Source organism: Leopardus geoffroyi, chromosome A2 (assembly GCF_018350155.1).
Source record: "Leopardus geoffroyi isolate Oge1 chromosome A2, O.geoffroyi_Oge1_pat1.0, whole genome shotgun sequence".
NCBI lineage: Eukaryota > Metazoa > Chordata > Mammalia > Carnivora > Felidae > Leopardus > Leopardus geoffroyi.
Window position 1 is genome coordinate 81,276,988 of NC_059331.1, and position 23,090 is coordinate 81,300,077.

The 23,090-nt window shown below is 39.1% G+C and overlaps 1 protein-coding gene across 3 annotated transcripts in view; it reads left to right on the forward strand.

The window, feature by feature from the left end:
* RELN (reelin) overlaps window positions 1-23,090 on the forward strand; it is a 531,804-nt gene that overhangs the window by 281,977 nt on the left and 226,737 nt on the right. For all 3 annotated transcript variants that reach the window (XM_045494541.1, XM_045494542.1, XM_045494543.1), the window contains exons 9-10: window positions 16,616-16,712; window positions 19,865-20,105. In XM_045494541.1, coding sequence (XP_045350497.1) covers window positions 16,616-16,712; window positions 19,865-20,105 — 338 coding nt within the window. The remainder of the gene's footprint in view (window positions 1-16,615; window positions 16,713-19,864; window positions 20,106-23,090) is intronic.

The following is a 23,090-nucleotide window of genomic DNA, read 5'->3' on the forward strand; positions in this document are numbered from 1 at the left end:
GATGAATTACAAAATAGCAGATATGCTTTTCACTGTGTTTCTTGATGCTTTGGGGGACAGCGAGATTATTTACTCCTCAGTGAGAAGTACTGTCCTCAAAAATCACTCTTAGCAAGAAAAGGGTAGGTAACTGCCAGAACTGCTTATTTTACCAGTATCTCCAGGTTCTTCATCACATTTGTCACAATACAGAATGAGGCAAGTCCCTTTCTTGAATGCCCTGGCCTATAGTAACATGTAATATCCCCTGGGAATGACAGTGTCTAGCTTTTTAAAAGCTTCTCTAAAAGCTCCCCATTCATCTCTTCTCTCTTTCCATTCACTACAACCTCGAGTTAATGGTCCTGTCTTCCATTTATCTACCTTGGAAAGATGAGAAGATGGGTTGATCCTGTTAAGATTTGCACTGGTCATAGCAGGGAGTTCTAAGTAGCCAGATTACATCCATTTCATAACTTTATGATCTTTCTATTTCAAATGCTGTGGTTTACATGCAGCTCCCGAAGCCCTGCTTGTCTCTGAGGTCTGAATTTTGAGTAATGGCAGCAGCAGCAGTTGAGCTGCGGGAATCCTCAGCAGGGCTCTGTCCAAATACTCCTCCAGCCTTCAGTATTTATGGGCCCTGCTCTGCTATCCAGAGGCATGATTTCTGGCAGTGCTTTGCCCCCTCTATAAATTCTGTGAGATCAGTTCTTTCCTCCTTCTGGGGCTCTGTGCAACATTTAAAAAGGCAGCTTGTTTTTCAGGCAGAGCTTTGAGGAAAGCGGCAGCCTCCCAAGAGGACAGTAGCTCCTTCCATTGTTTCTGTTCTGATTTACTTTGTGAAGACCTGGGCTTTGTGGAGAAGGGCATCACCAAATAAAAACAAAACTGCCCAGGCATTGGGAGACTAAAACCATGTGACTTTGCTTCTACTTTAAGAGTAAAAGGAAATAAAGGGAGCTTCTGGATATGCAGGCTCACAGTCCCTAATCTGTCTGTAATTGCAAATGACAAAAAAAACTCGGAAAAACCACTCGCCTATTTTTTTTTTTAATTTACGTGATGGCAAAGCCTAATGTGACCTGGATTCATCTGTCAGCAAGTCCTGATTTGAAATAATTTAAAGCTACTTATAATCTTTATGGATACGACTTACACAATCTTCATGCATTTCATTGCAGAAATACTAATGTGTTTGGTTGCAGAGGATTGCCCCAGACTTGGCTGGGGATGCAGCATAACATGTGGTTGTGCATATCACCTTTCTGACATCCGTAAATTAATTATGTAAGTAAGTAACTTGGATCCTGAAATTTGTCTTACCTCAAGGGATTATGGACCTGTGTGGCTGTGATCCTGAGAAAGGAAATAAATCTTAAATGCTTCATAGTAGAAATTACGAATATTATTATTTTTTAAGTGGCCTTGATTTTATACCAAATTAAACCAATTTTTAAGCTGTTTAGTTTTTTAGGCAACCACCTGAGAGGGATGAGGAGAAATGGAAATGTTCATTTGGGAATTTTTGAAACTTCCTGGCCCTAGAAGGTATTTGTAACCTCCACACACGTATGTTATGCTCAATGGGCTATCGTGCAATGAACAGGTTTTCAATGCACTTACTAGGGGTTTCATTCATTAGCACATAATTGCTATTTGCTCATGGGCTTGTGTATTCTTGACATTATGAACTCTAACAGTTTTTTGAGGTTTTCTCAGTCATATTCCAGAAAACAAGGCCCAGAAGTTACAGGTTCCTGAAGGTTACTGTAGGTAGGTTTCATTCAGGTTCATCTTTAACATATGCCAAAAGTGACTGGCATGTGTCCAGTGTAAGCAAACAATTATTTAAAAGTCGCTCCATCAATCTTAATGCAGTTATAATGTGATCATTTCCTTGTAAGAATGTTTTGATTGAGCCAGATCTGCCTTAAGTAATAGAGAAGAAAATGATAACTTTTTGTTCTCTTTTTCAATGCTGTCCTGCATTAAAATACATTTATTGCTTGAATATGCCATGCTAAGCAAAGTGGAAAATGAACTATGTAATCTAGACTTCTGTGCTTTAGGACCTGTGATTTAAGACATTTATGAAATGCAGGAAGGAACATGAATGAAGTACCTGCTCTGAACAGGGTTGGGTCTAGGTTGTGTGAGTCTACATTTGAAGCTTATATAATTTTGGGTAAGGCTAGAATCTCTCAAAGGAAAAATACACAGCGCTACACATTCAAAATTAGATACAAATGTGAATGTTTATTTAGAATGAGAAAAAAGGGATGCCTGGGTGGCTCAGTCAGTTGGGCATCCGACTCTTGAATTTGACTTAGGTTATGATCTTGCAATTCATAGGATTGAGCCCCATGTCAGGCTCCCTGCTAATAGCACACAGCCTGCATGGGATTCTCTCTCTCCCTCTCTGTCTGCTCATGTGCTGACTTGTGCGCTTTCTCTCTTTCTCAAAATAGATAAACTTAAAAAGAATGAGACAAGAAATCACAACAAATTACAAATTTTTAGAAGCTAACAATACTCTAAAATCACAAATCCAGAAATATAATATCTTTGTTAACTAAATGAAATGCTCTATGATACTTTTTTCCTTGAAATTTTTGGCTGCATATTCTTTTTTTTTTTAATGCCTGTTTATTTTTGAGAGAGAGAGAGAGAGAAAGAGAGACAAGCCCAAGCGGGGGAGGGACAGAGAGAGAGAGGGAGACACAGAATCTGAAGCAGGCTTCAGGCTCTGAGCTGTCAGCCCAGAGCCCAACATGGGGCCCAAACTCACAAACCGTGAGATCATGACCTGAGCCGAAGTCAGAAGCTCAACTGACTGAGCCACCCAGGCGCCCCCTGGGGGTGACTTTTTAATGTAGAAGGTAAGGCAAAATGCCTGTGTTGTTTGCTTTCTTTTTCTCTCCTGGGAAAAAGCCTAAGTCAGATGCCTAACCAACTGAGCCATCCAGGTGCCCCCTGAAGGCATATTCTTAAATCACCTCTTCAAATGACAATTTTATAATATTTTCTATAAAGGAAATAGAAAGATAATTCTGCTTCTAGCTTTGTGGTTCAGAGGGGGTTTTTTGGTAATTATTAACATTTTACCTTCACAACGCCTTATTGATAACATCATTTAAATGTTTAGGATCGGGGCGCCTGGGTGGCTCAGTCGGTTAAGTGTCCGACTTCAGCTCAGGTCATGATCTTGTGATCCGTGAGTTCGAGCCCCATGTCGGGCTCTGTGCTGACAGCTCAGAGCCTGGAGCCTGCTTCAGATTACGTGTCTCCCTCTCTCTGACCCTCCCCTGTTCATGCTCTGTCTCTCCCTGTCTCAAAAATAAATAAAACGTTAAAAAAAATTTTTTTTAATAAATAAATAAATAAACGTTTAGGATCATTATCAAATTGAAAAATGTTACCTTCTTTCAGGTATGAACTGTAAGAGTTCAGGGCTTTTTCTTGTATAGTCACTAAGCATAACTACTCTTGAATTCCCATCACTTGTTAAAGAATTTATCACCATGGTCCTTGAGTCACAGTGCTAAGTATGTCAGCACAGCAGGCAGAAGGAATATACCTGGAAGCTCTTTCTATGCTGAGAATGTGTACACTATAAAATGAAAGCAACCTGCGTAAGTACATCACCATATCACACTAAACCAAAATAACCTTATTTTCAAACTCAGCTCCCCTTAGCTGAATCTCAAAAGCAGCCATGGCCACTCCAACACTATCGGACATGAGGGGAATATGGTGAGGGAGTAGTCAGAATGCAGATGGCAGTCTTGACCAGTATTATAAAACATGGCCCTGTAAGCACATTACTAGAGATCCTCCCAGGGCCTTGGAAGTTGCTCACAAAAGGGAGGGGGCCTGAAGGTTGACCTTCATCAGCTTCATAGTGAATCTACTTCTGTCTACACTGTTACTATCCACACTAACATGTTAGAATTGAGCATTACATTGATATATGTTATTTTGATGCATCTTTGTTTACATTCTGATAAACTTATTGTCATTTCCAGACTTTCCCTTTAATATTCTGTTGTTTTGCTTATCTCAGAACTCCTATGTAAGACCATGGAGATTTCTTTTTTTTTTTAAGTTTATTTATTTATTTTGAGAGAGAGAAAGAGCACAAGCAGAGGAGGGACAGAGAGGGAGGGAGAGAGAGAATCCCAAACAGGCTCCACACTGTCAGCACAGAGCTAGATGTGGGGCTCCATCTCACAAACTATGAGATCATGACCTGAGCCGAAACCGAGAGTCAGGTGCCCAACAACTGAGCCATCCAGACGCCCCATGGAGATTTCTATATACTGCTGCAGCTAGTGTTCTGATTCCCAATAAATTATTAGTCCTTAAAATCATGAATGCAAAATAATGCTTTTTTAATGTAGGTATTTTACGGCATGTATTCTTTACCCTCTTAATACCATACAGCATGTTTCCTTGTCTTAAGACTCATTTTTATTGACGAACAACTTTTGCTGTTGGTATAAACAGGGAAGGGAAAAGAGCACTGAATCTCAGGAGTCAGGCCATACAGTCCTTCCCTGCCAGTTGACCTTGCCACATAAGCTTCGGCAAGTGGTGGAGGCTGGCTGGACCTCTGGCAGCTCATTTCTAAAGTGAGAGTATTCATCTTCATGACTGTCTTCCCACTGGGGTCCTAAATCCTAGGACTGGGTGACAAGAATGAACTGGTGTTAACTAGGAATACACTTTGTCTGAAAGTATGGTGATGGCATCTGTTCTAGTTAAGGCAGCCCCCAGTGAAATACCAAAGTACTTACCATATCCTTATTCAACCAGTTATAGTTAACTTAAACTTGTACCTTGTTCTATCATGAGGAAAAGATATTAAATAGAGGGACATCAAGTGAGCCATGTAATGTTGTCACCCAAACAAACCTCAGCACGGGAGATCAAACGAGCTGCCCCTCTGGCTCTTCCTACAAGAGCATCGGTCTCTGTGCTAGTAGACTGAGGCTGTAAGTCCACCCCATCTCCTTAATCTGCTGCGAAGCACACAAAAAAGATAATAATAAGAGTACATTTACCATGATGAGCACTGAGTAATGTATAGAATTGTTGAATCATTCTATTGTATACCTAAAACTAGTATAACACTGCATATTAATTTGCTTAAATAAATTTTTAACTTTTAAAAATTTTTTTCATGTTTATTTATTTTGAGAGACAGAGGGTGAATGCAGGAGGGGCAGAGAGAGAAGCAGGCTTCAGGCTCTGAGCTGTCAGCACAGAGCCCAGTGTGGGGCTCAAGCCCACGAACTATGAGATCATGACCTGAGCTGTAGTCAGACGCTTAACCAACTGAGCCACCCAGGTGCCCCAAATTTTTTAAATAAATAAATAATCATGGGAGAGAAAGTGAGAAAAAAAAATTTAATTTTTAAATAAAACATTTTAAAAAAGATAAGAAGAAAGAGGAGGAGGAGGAGGAGGAGGAGGAGAATGGTATCGTATTTCCAAAAGACTCTCTTCCTAGAATTTAACAGATTCTTTCCTAGATTTATTTCAACCATGTTTTTCAACAGCTGTTCACTGAGCTCCTCTTCCCTGTGAAGCAGCTCTCAAGGCACTGGAGAGACAGGATTTACAAGACAAAATATTTGCCCTGGTGGAGGTGGCATTCTGATGGGGGTGCTGACAAATGAATGTGTCAGCGAGTAATAAATGTGATGAAAAAATAAGTCAGGGGTCAGCAAGTGAGGGGTAGCATTTTCTTGGAGGTGGCTAGGAGAAGGCCTCTGAGCTGTAACCCTTGGACAAAGGCCTGAACTGTGCAAGAGGGTCAGCTTGGCAGAAGGAACAGCCAACACAAGAGCCATGCAGACTGCCATTGTGTCACCACAAGAGCCTTGAATAAATGTACTAAATGATATTCTTAAGTGGGAAAGGTGGTTCAAAGGGTATGCATTTCCTACTGTTTCCTAAATGACAGCCAAAGTCAACAGAAACGGGACTTTGTCACAAGAATGTTAACTGGGTTTTTGAGTTTGCATGTTATCTCTGACATAAGAAATACTTTCGATAATTGGTTGACTCATCAATTAATTGGTGGATTGCTAGATGAATCATCTTGGCCTGGCTTCCTGTAACAGAAGTGGAAAGTTAGTTGTCTATTTTTTTCTAAATTATACTAGGGATAGAGCTATTTAAATATAACCAGGGGTAGAAGTTGATACCAATTTCAGTTGTAATTTTATTTTATTTATTTTTTTATTTTAAGTTTATTTATGTTGAGAGAGAAAGTGCGAGTGGGGAAGGGGCAGAGAAAGAGGAGAGAGCGAAAATCCCAAGCAGTCTCTGCACTGGTAGCACGGAGCCCCATGCAGGGCTTAAACTCGTGAACTGTGAGATCACGACCTGAGCTGAAGTTGGACACTTAACCAATGGAGCCACCCAGGTGCCCCTAGGTTGTAATTTTAAATTGAGGAGAATGATTCATAGATCAGACTAAGATTACAATAAAATATTTTTTAGAATTACAGTGATGAGGCTCTAACAGTAAAAGGAAGCAGCCATAGAGAAATAAGCCTTGCCATTCTTTTTATTCTTTCACTATTAAATAACAAGTACCTGGTACTGTTTGACACTTGTAAATATTAATGGTTTCTCTATGGCAATGATTATTTCAGAAACAGATTTACAAGTTATTACAGATTTTGTTACTTAGAATACAGATGTGGATTACCTGGCATCTTAAATTTAATCCTGGTTGCCGTATTATATCAGGTTCATGCTTTTCACATAATTAAAATTGTCTAAATTGGGAAATGTGAGGATATTGCTTTTTTTGGAATGCAGTTTTTTTTTAATCTCTTTAAAATGCCTTCGTATAGATTTTAAAACAAACGACAAAGAAACTCTTTGGGAGAAGGTTAATCTTTGTGTTTGTTCTGAAAACCCAGTTAGGAGTTTATCACATTGATCTTGGGGGTGAGAGGTGATCTAAGGAGGCTGTGATGAAGGTAAAGGAAAGGTATAGATTTAATAAATATGTAGGAAGAGGGTCCAGAGGCTTGGGTGGCTGGCCACAGGGCAGGGAAAGGAGGAATGTTTAGGGAACCTGCAGAGAAATGACACCCAAGTAAACATGTTTCTTCTAGATGCAGTGTCACTCAGCTCCTACCATAAAACCTGAGAGCTGAGTTGGTGACTGGAGGGATATTTAGCCTAGAGGTGGCTCTGTCCTTCAGGCTTTTCTCTCTACACCAAGTTGTATGGCTTCAAGTCATAAGCCTGAGTAGAAGTAGCAGTACAGAAGCCCATCCCAACCTGTTGTGACCAGGTGAAAATGTAGCACTGTTTTTTGTTTGTTTGTTTTTAAGTGTGTTTTTGTTCACCAAATGCAGTACAGTGAAGTGGTCAAAAGTGTGGGTTCTGGTCTATCTAATTCTGAATTTCATTTACCACCCCCCCCCCCAGTACACTTCTCAACTTCTCTTTGCCTCAGTTTCCTCATTTGCAGAGTAGGCATGCACATAGTGGTACCTACCTGTTCATAGCAACCGTTATTGTTCTCTTGAGTTATTAGAATGTATTTTCTTGATGAATGCTACTAAAACTCTACCTGATCAGAGTTTCTGTTTTGTTTGGATGCTAGGAACTGTAAAACCAAATTTTCAACTCTGCTCCAGCAATTCTGTGGCCCTTAGGAAATGTATCTGCTTATAGTGCTTTGTCTTGCTATCCTTCTCCCAGAGCACCTTCATTTCTTATCAGGTAGACTCTTCTCTTCCCCACTCATGCAATTATCAGTGATGCTAACAAACAAGTAGCTTATTCATTTTGGTCTCAGTTTTTATTTCCATGTTGAATGTATAGGATTTCCACTGAAGAGCCTGGAAATAGCACAAAATAAAAGAAGCCATAGGAAAAATGCACTGTAAATTCTTTGATAAGGAGCAATTCAATGTAATATTTAGCCCGTGAACAATTATGGTCAGAAATGTGCTCCTTTTTCTAGGATAAATGAATTTGTGAAGTGAAACAAAAAAAAATTGAATCATAACTGAAATCTTTTAAACAGTATGAGCCAAGAACTGCTTTATAGGCCCTGTTCATGTGTTAACTCCTTACTGTTCACAACAGTACTATGAAGAGATTGCTATTATTATTTATGTTTTACAAATGTGGAAACTGGGCACAGAAAAGCTAAGTGACTTGCCTAAGGTCACACAGCTAAGAAGGGTCCAAGCCCAGATTGCAACCTAGGCAGCTTGCCTCCCCCATCCTCTCCTATCTGCTGTGCATACTTTCCTCTCTGAAAGATAGCTTGTATCAGAGGAAATTTCACTCTAAAAAAGGTAAAGTAAACAAATTATATAGAACTATCAGTAATGCTAACATTGAATTTATTATCATGTAGACTTCCCTCGTGTGAGACAAATTAAATAAGATATGTTTAAACCTATATGACACGTTAACCTGCAGCTACCATCAAAGATTTTCTCAATCCATAACATTACAATTAAGAGTAACATTTTTCGGGGCACCTGGGTGGCTCAGTCAGTTAAGTGTCAGACTTCAGCTCAGGTCATGATCTCACAGTTCATGGGTTCAAGCCCCACATCAGGCTCTATGCTGACAGCATGGCTCCTGGAGCCTGCTTTGGATTCTGTGTCTCCCTCTCTCTCTGCCCTTACCCCACTCATGGTCTCTCTCTCTCTCTCTCTCTCTCTCTCTCTCTCTCTCTCTGTCTCTCTCTCTCTCTCTCAAAATTAAATAAACATTTAAAAATTTTTGAAAAAAAGAGTAACATTTTTCAGGGTGCCTGGCTGGTTAAGCCAGAAGGACATGTGACTCCTTTTTAAAAAAAAATTTTTTTTAATGTTTATTTTTGAGAGAGAGACAGAGACAGAGACAGAGCAAAAGTGGGGGAGGGGCAGAGAGAGAGAGAGGGATACAGAATCAGAGGCAGGCTTCAGGCTCTGAGCTATCAGCACAGAGCCCGACGCAGGGCTCAAACCCACAGACCGCAAAATCATGACCTGAGCCAAAGTCAGACGCTTAATCAACTGAGCCACTCAGGCGCCCCAAAAACATGTGACTCTTGATCTTGGGGTCATGAGTTCAAGCCCCATATTGGGTGTAGAGATTACTTAAATAAACAAATAAACTTTAAAGAAAAGTAACATTTTTCTATAAGGTTACAATTGTATTATGTTTCTTCCTAAATGTAAAAGTGTTTTTTTCCCTTTAGACCAGTGTGTTAATCCATTCAAATATTCAACAGAATTTGTTTCAACAGAAACAAAACAAATCAACTTAAAGAGACAAGATAATGCCACAATCAAGAAGATATTGCATTTGAGAAACTTTTTAATACAGTAGAAAATGATTCCTGATGGGGAGATCAGAACTCGTGCCTTGGGGGTGATATTCTGTGTGGCTTATGACTACCTTGTATGACTTTGCAAATTGCTCGTTTTCAATTTTGCTGGGCCATTATAATAAGACTTTACTAATAAGCAAAATCATTCATCTGGCTGTCATTGTTCTTCACATTACTTTATCTGGCTGATAAAAATGTGCCATAATTACTGGTGTAATTTGTCTCTGATATTTTTATTCTGAAAGCAGACTGGATTATGGAACCGTTTAAGTCATCTTAGGGCATTTTCTAATTAATTTGTGGGAATTATTACCCTGTTGACTATACAGCAGTACCAGTTAATCTGTGGTGAGGAAATATGCAATATAGATATTCTAAAGTATGCTGTTGAGTCTCTTTATACTTTGACTCTTTCAGGCAAGTCAAAAGTCCTTAAGTCTCATCTACTGTTACAGTACCCTTTTTCACTAGAAACTCCCCTCAGTAAAAAGGAAGAAATGGAGAATTTGAAGTAAAAACATTATGGCAAACTTCTTTGTGATTCAGCCAGAATTTATAGAGCTCCTACTGTGTACCAAGCGCTGTTGCGGGTACTAGGGACATAAGTAATGGGCAAGACACACATAGTTCCTACTCTGATGGAACTTGCATCCTAACAGGATATGGACGATGAGCCAGTAAATAATTAAATAAACAATAAATTTAAATACTGGTAGTACTATGAATAATACAAAACTGAGTGATAAAATGGAGGTTGGCGATTGGGATAGACCTCTTCAGATTGAGTGCTCAGGGAAGGCTTCTTTGAGGAGGTGATATTTGCACAGATACCTGAGGGAGAGGAGGGAACCAGTGGGGAAAGATATGAATGGAACGAGGAGACAGTAGGGTGTGAGGAAATTGACAAAGTGAAGGAGCACAGAAGCCCTGGGATGGAGTGTTCAGGGAAGAGAAAGAAAGTCCAGGGCACTTTATGGCTTGAATGTAGTAAATGAGAGGCAGCATGGTACGAGGGATGATCTAAGATGTACAAGACTGCAGATCACCAAGGATTTTTGTGTATCATGGTGAGGAGCTCATCCTTTCGTTCCTAGTGTGCTGAGAAGCCTTGAGAGGTTTTGAAGCAGGGAATAGAATGTCAAAAAATTTTAAAAGACTCCTCTGTTTTTGTTTTGTTAGAGAGAGAGAGACAGAGAGAGAGAGAGGTAGAGATTGCCCACATGAGCAGGGGAAGGGCATAGAGGGAAAATCCTTAACAGGCTCCACACCCAGCATGGAGCTGGAAATGGGGCTGGATCTCATGACTGTGATCTCATGACTTGAGCTGAAATCAAGAGTTGGACTCAGGGCACCTGGGTGGCTCAGTCAATTAAGTGTCAACTTTGGCTCAGGTCATAATCTCACAGTTCCTAAGTTGGAACCCCGTGTCCGGCTCTGTGCTGACAGCTCAGAGCCTGGAGTCTGCTTCAGATTCTGTGTCTCCCTCTATCTGCCTCCCTTTCTCTCTCTCTCTCTCTCTCTCTCTCTCTCTCTCTCTCTGTCTCTGTCTCTCTCTCAAAAATAAATAAATGTTTAAAAAAATTAAGAAAAAAAAAAGAGTTGGACACTTAACTGACTGACCCACCCAGGTGCCACAAAAGACTACTCTGTACCCCCTAACTGCTGTGTGGATGATGGATCACAGGAGGATAAAAGGGGAGCAAGAAAACCATCAAGACATGTTCATGACTTGATTGAGGTGGTAGCAATAGAGAGGGACATAAGCTGAACAGTATTTTGGAGGCAGAACTCCCAGCACAGTCAGATGGGCTGAAGTGGGAAGTGAGGCAAAAGGAGGAATCAAAGATGACTCCTAGGGTTTTTTTTTGTTGTTGTTGTTCATTTGTTTGTTTGAGCATCTGGTGTGGTATCATTTGAAATGGAAAGACTAGTGGCTATTCAGGAGGTGGAACACCAGTACTTCCAGAAAAATTGAGGTGGTGGAACCCAAGGGAAGAAAGTATCCAAGAAAAAGGGAGAGATCGACTGTGACAAATCCTCCTGAGAAGTAAAGTAACTTGAAATTGGGATCTGTTAATTTGGCAACATCCATCCGCCAGTGACCTAACCAAGAGTAGTTTCAGTAGAAACCTGTCTGGGTGGCAAAAGAGAATAGGATGTGAAGATTTATTGACCATCACTGGATAACCCCTTTGAGTTTTGCTGTGCAGGGGAACAAAAATAGAATGGGAAGGAGCAGAAGGAGGGGTGACATCAAGAAAGTGTTTTTTTTTTTAAGTATTTATTTATTTAAAAAACTTTTTTTAAACGTTTATTTATTTTTGAGACAGAGACAGAGCATGAATGGGGGAGTGTCAGAGAGAGGGAGACACAGAATCTGAAACAGGCTCCAGGCTCTGAGCTGTCAGCACAGAGACCGATGCAGGGCTCGAACTCACAGACCACGAGATCACAACCTGAGCTGAAGTCGGATGCTTAACCGACTGAGCCACCCAGGCACCCCAAGTGTTTATTTATTTTTGAAGTGGGGGCAAAAAGAGAGGGAAACAGGGAATCCCAAGCAGGCTCCATGCTGTCAGCATAGAGCCCAATGTGGGGCTCAAACTCATGAAGCATGAGATCATGACCTGAGCCAAGATCAAGAGTCAGATGCTTAACCGACTGAGCCACCCAGGCACCCAAGAAAGTCTTTTTTTTTTAAAGATGGGAGGTGCTTTGTATGTTTCGATGGTATTTATATGACGATAGAAATGACCCAGGAAACTCAGGGGGAGAGATGAATGATGCAGGAAAAAGAAAGGGGAAATTTCAAGGAGCAAGAGGAGATGGGATCTAGGCCATATGAGGAAGATCACATTGGTTAGAATAGAAACACTTCCTCCACCAGAACAGGAGGAAAGCAGAAAACACTGGTATGATGGGCAGAGAATATGATACATACGCATTTGTGGGCAAAAAGAAGAGGGCATTACTGTCTGTGTTTCTGGTTTTCTTCACTACGTGTATTGCACTATTAACCTAATAAGAATGAGCTCAGACTTAAGATTTTATGTTAAAATTCTGAAAAATTTTAAAAAAATTACCCAGTATTTTTATATTAACTTGATAATACAAAGCAAGTTATTAAAATAGCACAAAGGCCTGGGCACGAAGTCAATAGCACAAATCCAGGACATCATTAGTGAAGTGTTTTATTGCAAGGCAGTTGCAGGGCATAATGTAGCTATCTGCTTTAGCAAAGCAGGGAAGATGGCTTCTATTTATATTTCAGTGCATATATTTCTTAAGCCATAGGACAAAATTTAAGACAATAATAGACTAGAAACGTTTTTGGTGAAAAATATCCATCACTGTCTGCTGTGGGGTTGACTAAATAACCAATAACGATGTAAAGGAAAGCTACCGTAAATGACTGTAGGTTTATATTTATCCTTTATCAATTTATTTGTCAATTTAAAATCAAGACTTGACAACCAAGACCAACTGGAAACAACATTGATGGAAGTGCCTTTAACACAAAATATCCTGTCCTCCCCGAAACTGTGGGTATTTCAGTAATCTTTGTATGTGTAGCTCTACATGAGAGCCAGGTTTCTTAGACTGTTGAATTGGGATGCTCCATAATTCCTAAAACTTCACTAATTTCATTTTTGAACGCAAAACTTCAGGAACGCTTAATCATTCTGTAGGTTACTTGTACCCTTGCTGTGGACAGAAATGAAAATATATGGACTGTCCTCATTTGCCTGTCAAGAACTAAATAAAGTATTTGGGTTTGTTTTTTTTATGGGAGAGAGAGAGAGATTGAGAGAGCACATGCATGCATGCACATAAGCTGGGGGGAGGGGCAGAGAGAGAGAATCCAAAGTAGGCTCCATGCTGTCAGCACAGAGTCCAACGTGGTCTCCATCTCATCATGAGATTACTTTTTTTTCTTTAATTTTTTTAATGTTTACTTATTTTTGAGAGAGCTAGAGATAGAGTGTGAGCAGGAGAGGGGCAGAGAGAGAGGGAGACACAGATTCTGAAGCAGGCTCCAGGCTCTGAGTTGTCAGCACAGAGCCCAATGCAGGGCTCGAACCCATGAACCGTGAGATTGTGATGTGAGCCAAAGTCAGACGCTTAACTGACTGAGCCACCCAGGCGCCCTTCATCATGAGATCTTGACCTGAGTTGATATCAAGAGTTGGATGCTCAACCAACTGAGCCACTCAGGCACCCCAAAAATGTTTGGGTTTTTAGACCAGCTAAAGTCCATCAGTGGCTCTCAGACCATAGTTGTATAACCATGATCCTGAATTATCTTCCCTCTTTCCTCTGTTCTTTAAATCCTTGCAGATTTGCTACATTAGAGTGAAGGATTACATTGGAAGGGATCTGAGGGGAGAAAATAGATCTGTAAGAAGAGGTTATTTTGCATTTGACATTTGAGTTTGTCTTTCCTTTCCGGTTTTAAATTTCAGTGTTGGCAATTAAAGATCTTTGATTTAAGAGGGGAAAGAAAGAGGTACCTGCTGCAGGTGGCGCCTGGTTATTACTGTCTCTTCACTGTGTAAAAGGTGCTTTGAGGTATCTGATAGCTCGGCACCACAGCGGATGGGAGCAGGGGGTTGGGGGTGGTATTACCCACCTGTGCACATGGACACTGATGAACTCTTTCTTCCCCTCATCCCAGAGTCAAGTAACCGTTGTCAGTCTGGGCAGTGAAAATCTTATTCTGTGGGCTGAAGGCTATGTGATGGTGGGGTTGCAATTCAGAAGGGTTTCTGTGAAGAAAAATTGTACCCAATATATGGTGAACAAGTACACTCAGAGTGGGAGTGGGAAATTGTTTACTTGTTGGACTGGTACCATTTAAAAATTTTTTTTAGTGTTTGTTTATTTTTGAGAGAGAGAGAGAGAGACAAAGCACGAGCAGTGGAGGGACAGAGAGAGAGACACAGAATCCAAAGCAGGCTCCAGGCTCCAAGCTTTCAACGCAGAGCCTGATGCGTTGCTCGAACCCACGAGATCATGACCTGAGCTGAAGTCGGACGCTTAACCAACTGAGCCACCCAGGTGCCCCTAGACTGGCACCATTTGGAATGAGAGTTTGGTGGGGGTGGCCTCAGAGTGAGGCAGATATCCAGAGCTGACTGGTTCTCTTCGGGATACTTCTTCCAGCTCAGGCTCTCCCTCTTCAGTTCCCTGGTCTTGGGCAGCACCTCTTCTCTGCCTGGCCCCTCATACCCCATTCCCCAGTCCCAGTTTCCAGTTGTCTATCCCCGTGTTGGAGTTCCTTTCCGTGTTTGACCATCTTTTCACGTGGGAACCCTTTCCAGTGACCGGGGCTAGTTCTGTTCTCCAGGGTACATGTTTGGTCTCTAGGAACTGTGCATCTTTCTCCCACCAGGGGGTGGGTTCCCGTACTGAGGAACTGCTGAAGGATTATAAGCGGAGAGGTAACCGGATTCAGTTTACTTGTGGGAAGAGCACTGGCAACAATGTGGCTGGGTAAGGACACGTGAGGCTGGAGACAGGGAGGCTAACTAATCACTACTGCAGAGTCCTGGCAAGAGCTAATGAGGGTCTATTGACAACAGCAAGGAGAAGATGGATTCATAAAAGTATTGATATTTTAGATATGAAAGAATTTAATGACTAAGTGGCTGAGGAAAAGCGATTCACCTGCCAGGTGCCTTTGTGTTTTATGGGTACATCATAAACTAAATTTCGCCACATTGAGATGGTGGCGTAAGGAGATGGGGAGAGAAGACCTATTTGGACACGTTTTTATTCTGATGTTTACCAGCTTTCCTTCTCTCTTCATTTGTAAACAATTTGCAAGGAATTGCCTCCTGTAAGGCACATTTTTGGTTATCATTTGTTCTACCCATTCCTTTTTCAGGGATGCACCTCTGACACATTTGCTCTTAAGAGCTTATGGTGTATACAACATGAAGGAGGCACATAAATACCATTTAAATTCTTTAGGCTGATTTGAACTTTGTTTTGAAATAAACAGATTTTCTGCCAGTCCCTATTCTTGTTTGTATGGAAGTTTGTCCCACATAATCCTGGCCGCTTCCAATTCCAGGCTCACAGCTTGATATTTACTTTAAGCAGCTGTTTATGAAAGGTAAGATTTAGGAGTGATGAGAAGCGCATAAGGTGGGCTTCTGTTTGAGCTTAGGGTTGCCGGGTAGCTGTCCTCTGAATACCCTTTCTTGCACCCACATTTTGGCCGTGAGAAAGGAAAACTGCCGTTTGGCCTTTTAGCACATTGCCAGCTTTGGCGATTGCAGACTAACTGATGTTGTACTAAACACCACTGAAATAAAATAAATGAGTCTATTAAAGCTTGGAACTCCTGAGAACTACAACTGTAAAAACCGTCCACAGATGCCATTTGCTGAAACTGAGGCTCCTCTAGCAGATGGGTAAAACTGAAACATAAATTGAACTATTTCTTTTTCTGTTGGTTCATTTGTTTTTAATATGGTATGAAAAAAATCCTGCTATTCGGTTACAAGAAACTTCTGGCATATGTTTTCATGGCTGTTTCGGGTATTCTGAGAAGATCTTTGAAATTCTAACTTATGCTATGTGTTATTATATGAATTCATTGAATGTGTAGAAACAAATCCTTGTCAGAGTTTTAAAAACTTTCTTTGGTCACATTTCCAATATGGAAAATCATAGTGAGAAATAAGTGTTCGCTATGGGACATAACATCTCTCTTTTAAAATCTTTAATGTTGGGCTATAGTAGAATAGTATCAGTCATATCTAACAGTTCTCATCCATTTAGTACTTGAATTTTTACAGGATTTTAGTTTCTTATATGCTGTCTAATCATTTAAGTAAGACCCACACTGAAGAAGAATGGTGTTTAGTCCTCGTGCAATTTAATGACTTATATACCAATTAATGAAATCACTATTAATTGATATTAACTTGCAAGAACCACGATGGCATTATTAATCATTCTATAATATTTAGATATTTTTGGCATAGAGCTAAGTATTTATTTTGTAACTTAGTTTAGAATTTTGTGTATCCATAAGGAAATCTGAAAAATTTGTTTGCCTTTTTCCTGATTCCTAAAGTTATTTATCAAATAGTATTTATCAGAACCGATCACAAGAAATTTCAGCATAATTGGAAGAATGGGGAAGCAATTAAATAAATATTTAAATGGTTACAAAGTTATCTCACATTTATCAGGAAGGATGGTATGCAATTACACTGTTTTTTTAACTTTGAAACTTACTGTTATTGCTATTTACAGGTTCAGGTTCATGTCGCTTTAGTTACTCAGACCCCAGCATCATCGTGTCATATGCCAAGAATAATACCGCAGACTGGATTCAGCTTGAGAAAATTAGGTTTGTTATCATTTAAAGTAGTTTCATAAATTCTGATGTAGGTGGATTTCTACTTCCCTGTTTGCCTTCATTCTACCATCGAATTTATGTTTCATGTTTAAAAGTAGTCTGGTTGTTAATTATGTTGAATTACATGCCTGCACATATTATTATCTGCCCTATTTGAAGAAGTATTGTTAAAAGTGTCATTTTCCATTCAGAATCTCCCACGGTTAGTAGAAGCTATAACAAACTATTTTTGGTTAAAGCACATTTGGGAGAATAACATTTATGATGGAACCCTCCACAAAGTAACATTACCCAGCTCTCTAGGTGGCTTGGCTAGTGGCTGGTTTGGAGACCTAGGACCATATGAGATTACCACCTAAATTTCTCCCAGTGTGTGATGGTAATGAGTTAATAGCCACTGAGGCTTTTGCGTTGAATGTTTAGTTCTGTCGTTTCCCTTCCAGCTTCCCAAAGGCCAGTTCTAAAATTCTATTAACATAATTGTGATGTAACTGGTGGTCATTTTATTACATTTTTTTCATTAAAAAAAAAATCCCTCAATAAGAAAATGAGGTAGGATGCTTAAGAAGCAGCTCGCTCGAGTTGAAAAAATGTTAAGTTAGCAAAACTCAAATGATACTTACAACTTCTGCAGAGCTTGAATCATAAAACAGCATTCAAAATGTATGCTTAATTTTAGGTCTAGTAAGATATTTAAAGGAAAAAACTACCTTGAACTTTTATAAAGTAGTTATCCTGATTGATTTAGTTCTTAACTTAGTACAACTGAAGTAGAACATTTTCCATCAGTCTTGTACAGGTTTTTTACATGCTAGTTTTCTTACCATATTTCTATGTTGGAACAATTCTGATTTATTAGGGAGGAATTGTAAATATTAGGTCCTTAGTGCTTAAAACTAAACTAATCTTCCCAAAGTTTCCAGCAGTATTTCAGATTTATAAATTGTCATATGTCCAAGGTCTACTTCAACCAGAAACTGAGATAAGTGATTCTAACTTAGGCATTTTAAGAAACTGTCTCTCTCTGTGGCAGGATAACATATAATCTATAAGTACCTGCACAAGCCAAGCTCTGACATGCTGTGCCAATATTATAACAGCATTTTGCTATTCTTTCTAATTTCTAGTAGTTGTTATTAAAATGAATTCATATTAAATACTTATATAAATGACTTTAAGCAAGGCAGCATAAATATTGAAAATTGTATCCATACCTCCTTTTTTTATCTACCCAATAGTTATATATCATAGTTTAGGTAAATTGTCAGAGATATTTCTTTTTGGAAGAGGGCTACATATTTTTGATATGACAAATAATGAATGTATACATTTAATTATAATATATGAAGATCACATTCAGCTGTTTTTCACTAAACAAGACTTTGAATTTTAGACCATGCTGTAAGCTGTCATTCTCATTAAAGCAAATTTTCCGTACCATTTAGTGATCAGAGTAAACATGTTTTCAATCACTTCCTAGAACTAAAATATACTATTTTCATTGGTTTAAGTTCTTTCTGAAGCAAAAAACATAGTCATTATGAAATATTTTTTTAAAAAGGCAATTGGTTACCCCCAAAGATAAGGTACACCATCTATAACCTACACTGACAATTCTTTGGATATATATGTAATTCAATGGTAAGTGAAAAATACGTCCTTTCTATAGTCCTTTCAAAACTAATTTACAGTAAGCCCAGGGTACCACTAGTTTGCATTTTAATACCACTTTTAATCTTAGCTAAAAGCAATCATTTTTACTATAGCAGGTTTCTACTTTGGTAGAATAAAATGTTTAATAAAAGTACTTTTATCATATAGCAGAAGGGCCTGGATTCTAACAGATATATGGTAAAAATCATGTTAAATTATATCAAGCTTTTAAAGACTGATCTGCATGACGTTGTGAAGAATTATAGAGCAATTAGTTTTCATGGAAAATCTCACATTCATATAGACAAAACAAATAAAAATGTATATGATTATTAGATATAAAATAATACCACGCAAAGACTTATAAAACAACATACAGTGGTCTCTGATTAATAGAAAATTTCAAGGTAAGAATCAAAATTAAGAAAATACTTTTATTGTTTTTTCTCATTTTTGTAGTATCAAATAAAATAAACTGTGAGATTATTTGAATTATTGAACATTTAGTGTCTACCACATGAAAAAAACTGCTGGGAACACTTTTTTTTGTAGGCACCATAGAAGCGTGTGCCATTTTCTCTTCCATTATTCTTTTACTGGCTTACTTGAATGCACTCAGTGTCTGCCTTTTGTTAAAAGTAAAGCTCTCCAACATAAGGGAAGGGAAGCAAAAATAATATAAAAACAGGGAAGGGGACAAAACAGAAGAGACTCTTAAATATGGAGAACAAACAGAGGGTTACTGGAGGGGTTGTGGGAGGGGGATGGGCTAAATGGGTAGAGGACATTAGGGAATCTACTCCTGAAATCATTGTTGCACAATATGCTAACTAATTTGGATGTAAATTAAAAATAATTTTTTTTAAATTAAAGCTCTCCATAGTTTGGCTATGCTAGAATGTATTATGCTAAGCAAAATAAGTCAATCAGAGAAAGACGAATACCATATGACTTCACGTGTATGTGGAATTTAAGAAACAAAACAGATGAACATATGGGAGGGAGGGGGAAAAAAGAGAAGAGAAGAGAAACAAACCACGAGAGACTCTTCATGATAGAGAACAAACTAAGGGTTGATGGAGGGCAGTGGGTGGGGGATGGGTATCAGCAGAGCACTTGTGATGAGCACTGGGTGCTGTCTGTGAGTGATGAATCTCTGAACTCTCCTGAAACCAACCTTGCACTGTATGTTAACTAACTCAAAATAAAATTTAAAGAAAGTAAAGCTCTTGAAGACATTTGATGTTAAAACTGTCATCACTTAATATGGACATCTTAATCATCAGCGTATCCCAAAAGATTTAAGGGCTGTGGGAATAATGAGTATTTAATCTATAATATATATAATGTTGAGATAATGAAACTACAATCTTAATTTAAAAAATTGATCTATAAGAAAGAAAAAAATGGATACTGTTGAACTTGATGTTTCATTTGTTATATGGCACTCTATTGTATGGCACCAATTCCCATCTCACCATCTGTTCCAGAGCCCCTTCCAACATCAGCACAATCATCCATATCCTCTACCTTCCTGAAGACGCCAAAGGGGAGAACGTCCAGTTTCAGTGGAAGCAGGAAAGTCTGCATGTAGGCGAGGTGTATGAAGCCTGCTGGGCCTTAGATAACATCCTGATCATCAACTCAGCCCACAGACAAGTCATTTTAGAAGACAGTCTTGATCCAGTAGACACCGGCAACTGGCTTTTTTTCCCAGGAGCTACAGTTAAGGTTTGAACTCTTTTTTGTTTCTTCTCCTCCCCTCTGAGACCTAAAGCTTATTAATAAATCAAATCAAAGATAACTATTCTTACCAAATCCATTGGTAAAGGAATAGGTAATATTCTTATTTATGTTACCTTCTCTTTTAAGGATGGGGAGTCATTGGTACAAAAACATTCACTTACTCATCCATTTAATAAGTATCTTTGAGGACTCACTGTGCCATGTCCTTGGCTGAGCCTAGAGAATATAACCACAGAAAGGCAGATATGTTTCTTCCCTTCACGTGGTTGTCAACTTAGTGGAGGTAGTTAGATATGTCAACATACACATATAAAACAACATAATTACCATGATTTGCTGGGAATGTTGGAGTGCCCTGGAAGTACAATATACAATACCAAACCCAGACTCAAGCAATTAGGAAAGCATTCCAGATAGGGAATCTAAGCAGAGGCCGAAAGGTAATTTGGATTTGGCCAGGTGGGAGGAATAGTGTTTCTAAAAACAGAAATCTCATACATAAAAACTGGACAGTGAGAGCACAAAGCAAAAGTCTTAGACAATGTTCAAAATAGTTGTCTAACATTTTGAGTTGAGACTTGGATTAGTTGAGTCTGGAGACGTGGCCAGTGACAAAACCTTGAAAGTCTTGCAAGCTGCTATAGAGTTTGAACTTTATATTGGATGTGTTAGGGAGTCACTGAATTGCTTTTTTTTTAATATATACCTTTTGATTTGATTTTTTAAAATATACTTTTGAGGATGGAGGATGGAATGGATGGGAAAATGTACATGTAGGGAGACCACGTAGGAAGCTTGTAACAGAAGTCCAGTGGGAGGTCATGTTGGCCAGACTTAGGGGAGAATGTGGATGGATTTCAGAGATTTTTAGGAGAGAGAATGGAGAAGATTGGGGACCGATTGAGATGATGAGGGAATAGCAGGTGTCGAGGACAAGATTTGGGCAGCTGGGCGGATGGCGGTGCCATTCATGGAAACAAGAAACAGAGAAGGAGAAGCAGGCTCACAGAAGTTGAATTCACTATGGAATGTTGATCTTCTTTTTTAATTGAGATATATTTGATATATAATATGGCAGTTTCAGGTGTGCAATATAATGAGTTAATATTTGCAGCTGTTTCCGATTCTGTGTCTCCCTCTCTCTCTGCCCCTCCCCCGTTCATGCTCTGTCTCTCTCTGTCCCAAAAATAAATAAACGTTGAAAAAAAATTTAAATGAGTTAATATTTGCATATTTTGCAAAGTGATCATCATAATAAGGTTTGTTAACATCCATCAGCTCACATAGTTACAAAATTTCCTTCTTGTAATGAGAACTTTTAAGATCTATTCTCTTAGCAACTTTCAACTATGCAACACGGTATTATTAACTATAGTCAGTCTGCTGTACATTGTGGACATGTTGATCTTGATAACCCTGAGGACAGGCAAGAAGAAATATTAGTTGAGAGTTTAGGTAAAGCTATCAGGAACTCAGAGGAAGTTTGGCAATTATCAGCCTTTTGAATAGAAATTGAAGTCATGGGCTTGCCTGCCCAGGGTATGTGGAACAAAAACTTGTGCCTAGGTGATTATCAAGAATGCCATTAGACCCCTGACTGGACCCTCTCAAGTTTCCAATATATTAAAATAAAATGCAAATAAAGCTTAGAGAATTTTTTTAAATGTGACTCACTGGCACAAAAAAATCTTGTGCTGTGGGAGGAGGTGAGATCACAGGAGTAAAAGCAAGTAGAATATAAACATCTAAGTTGCACACCTCCTTTTTCAAATTCTAGAAAAAAGATTCAAAACTATTTAGAAATCCTTCAACACAGGAAGTCCCCTGACACAATAACTTCTTGCTTAACAGATCAAACGCTAGGCATTTTACTTTCAGTTGGTGAAGCCACACAATTGACTGACATTAGGAACAGACATCCTCCTTGCTCAGTGTGGGAAAACACCCAGTAAACTGTGTGGAAATTCCTTCTGACAAAGACTCTAAAACTTTGGTCCCTTTACAAAGAGTCCATGGATTCCTTTCATGTGGATGTAGAAAAGAACCTTTGTAAAGATATCCCATGTCATATCCCACTACCACTTGATTAAGAAGGATTTCTGGGGGCGCCTGGGTGGCACAGTCGGTTAAGCGTCCGACTTCAGCCAGGTCACGATCTCGCGGTCCGTGAGTTCGAGCCCCGCGTCGGGCTCTGGGCTGATGGCTCAGAGCCTGGAGCCTGTTTCCGATTCTGTGCCTCCCTCTCTCTCTGCCCCTCCCCCATTCATGCTCTGTCTCTCTCTGTCCCAAAAATATAAATAAACGTTGAAAAAAAAATTTTAAAAAAAGAAGGATTTCTGTTGACGTTGTTCAACATTGGCAAGAAGACACGAAAACCCAGGAAACACATGGAGACCTAAGGTCCTGGGATTCACATCCTTTTCCCATGATGATCATTTATCACTACGACTCAGTAGCCTTTACTGTAGAAATGCAATTTTTATGCCTTGTTTTATAAGCTGTTATACTAATCTAATTCATTCATAAGAAACCATTCAGTTTCTTAATCGTTTGTATTGTATCCCACCCATGATAAAAATGCATGAAATGTGGTTTTGCTTCAGTAGTGATGTTCAATTATATTACAAGTTTGTGTGGGTTATGGTTTTGCTTTGTGGTCCATCATCCTACTCCCAAACTTAACCATTCACACATTTGAGACTTGACCAGTGACCTACGAAAAAAAACACTGTAGTAATGATATGTATCATGCTCTTTGACTTGGCTATCAGGTGGAAATTTTTCTCTGATGTTTCTTTCTGAAAACTCTTTTTAAAACTAAGAATTGTCATTTTAAATAATCTGCATGTCTATGCTTTTGCTTTCTGGCTCAAACATCTGAGCATGAAAAAAAATGCTTTTGCTGGGTGATGTGAAGTTCTAGACATAAAAATTTTATATAAACTGTATGAAATTTCTTCATTAAATACG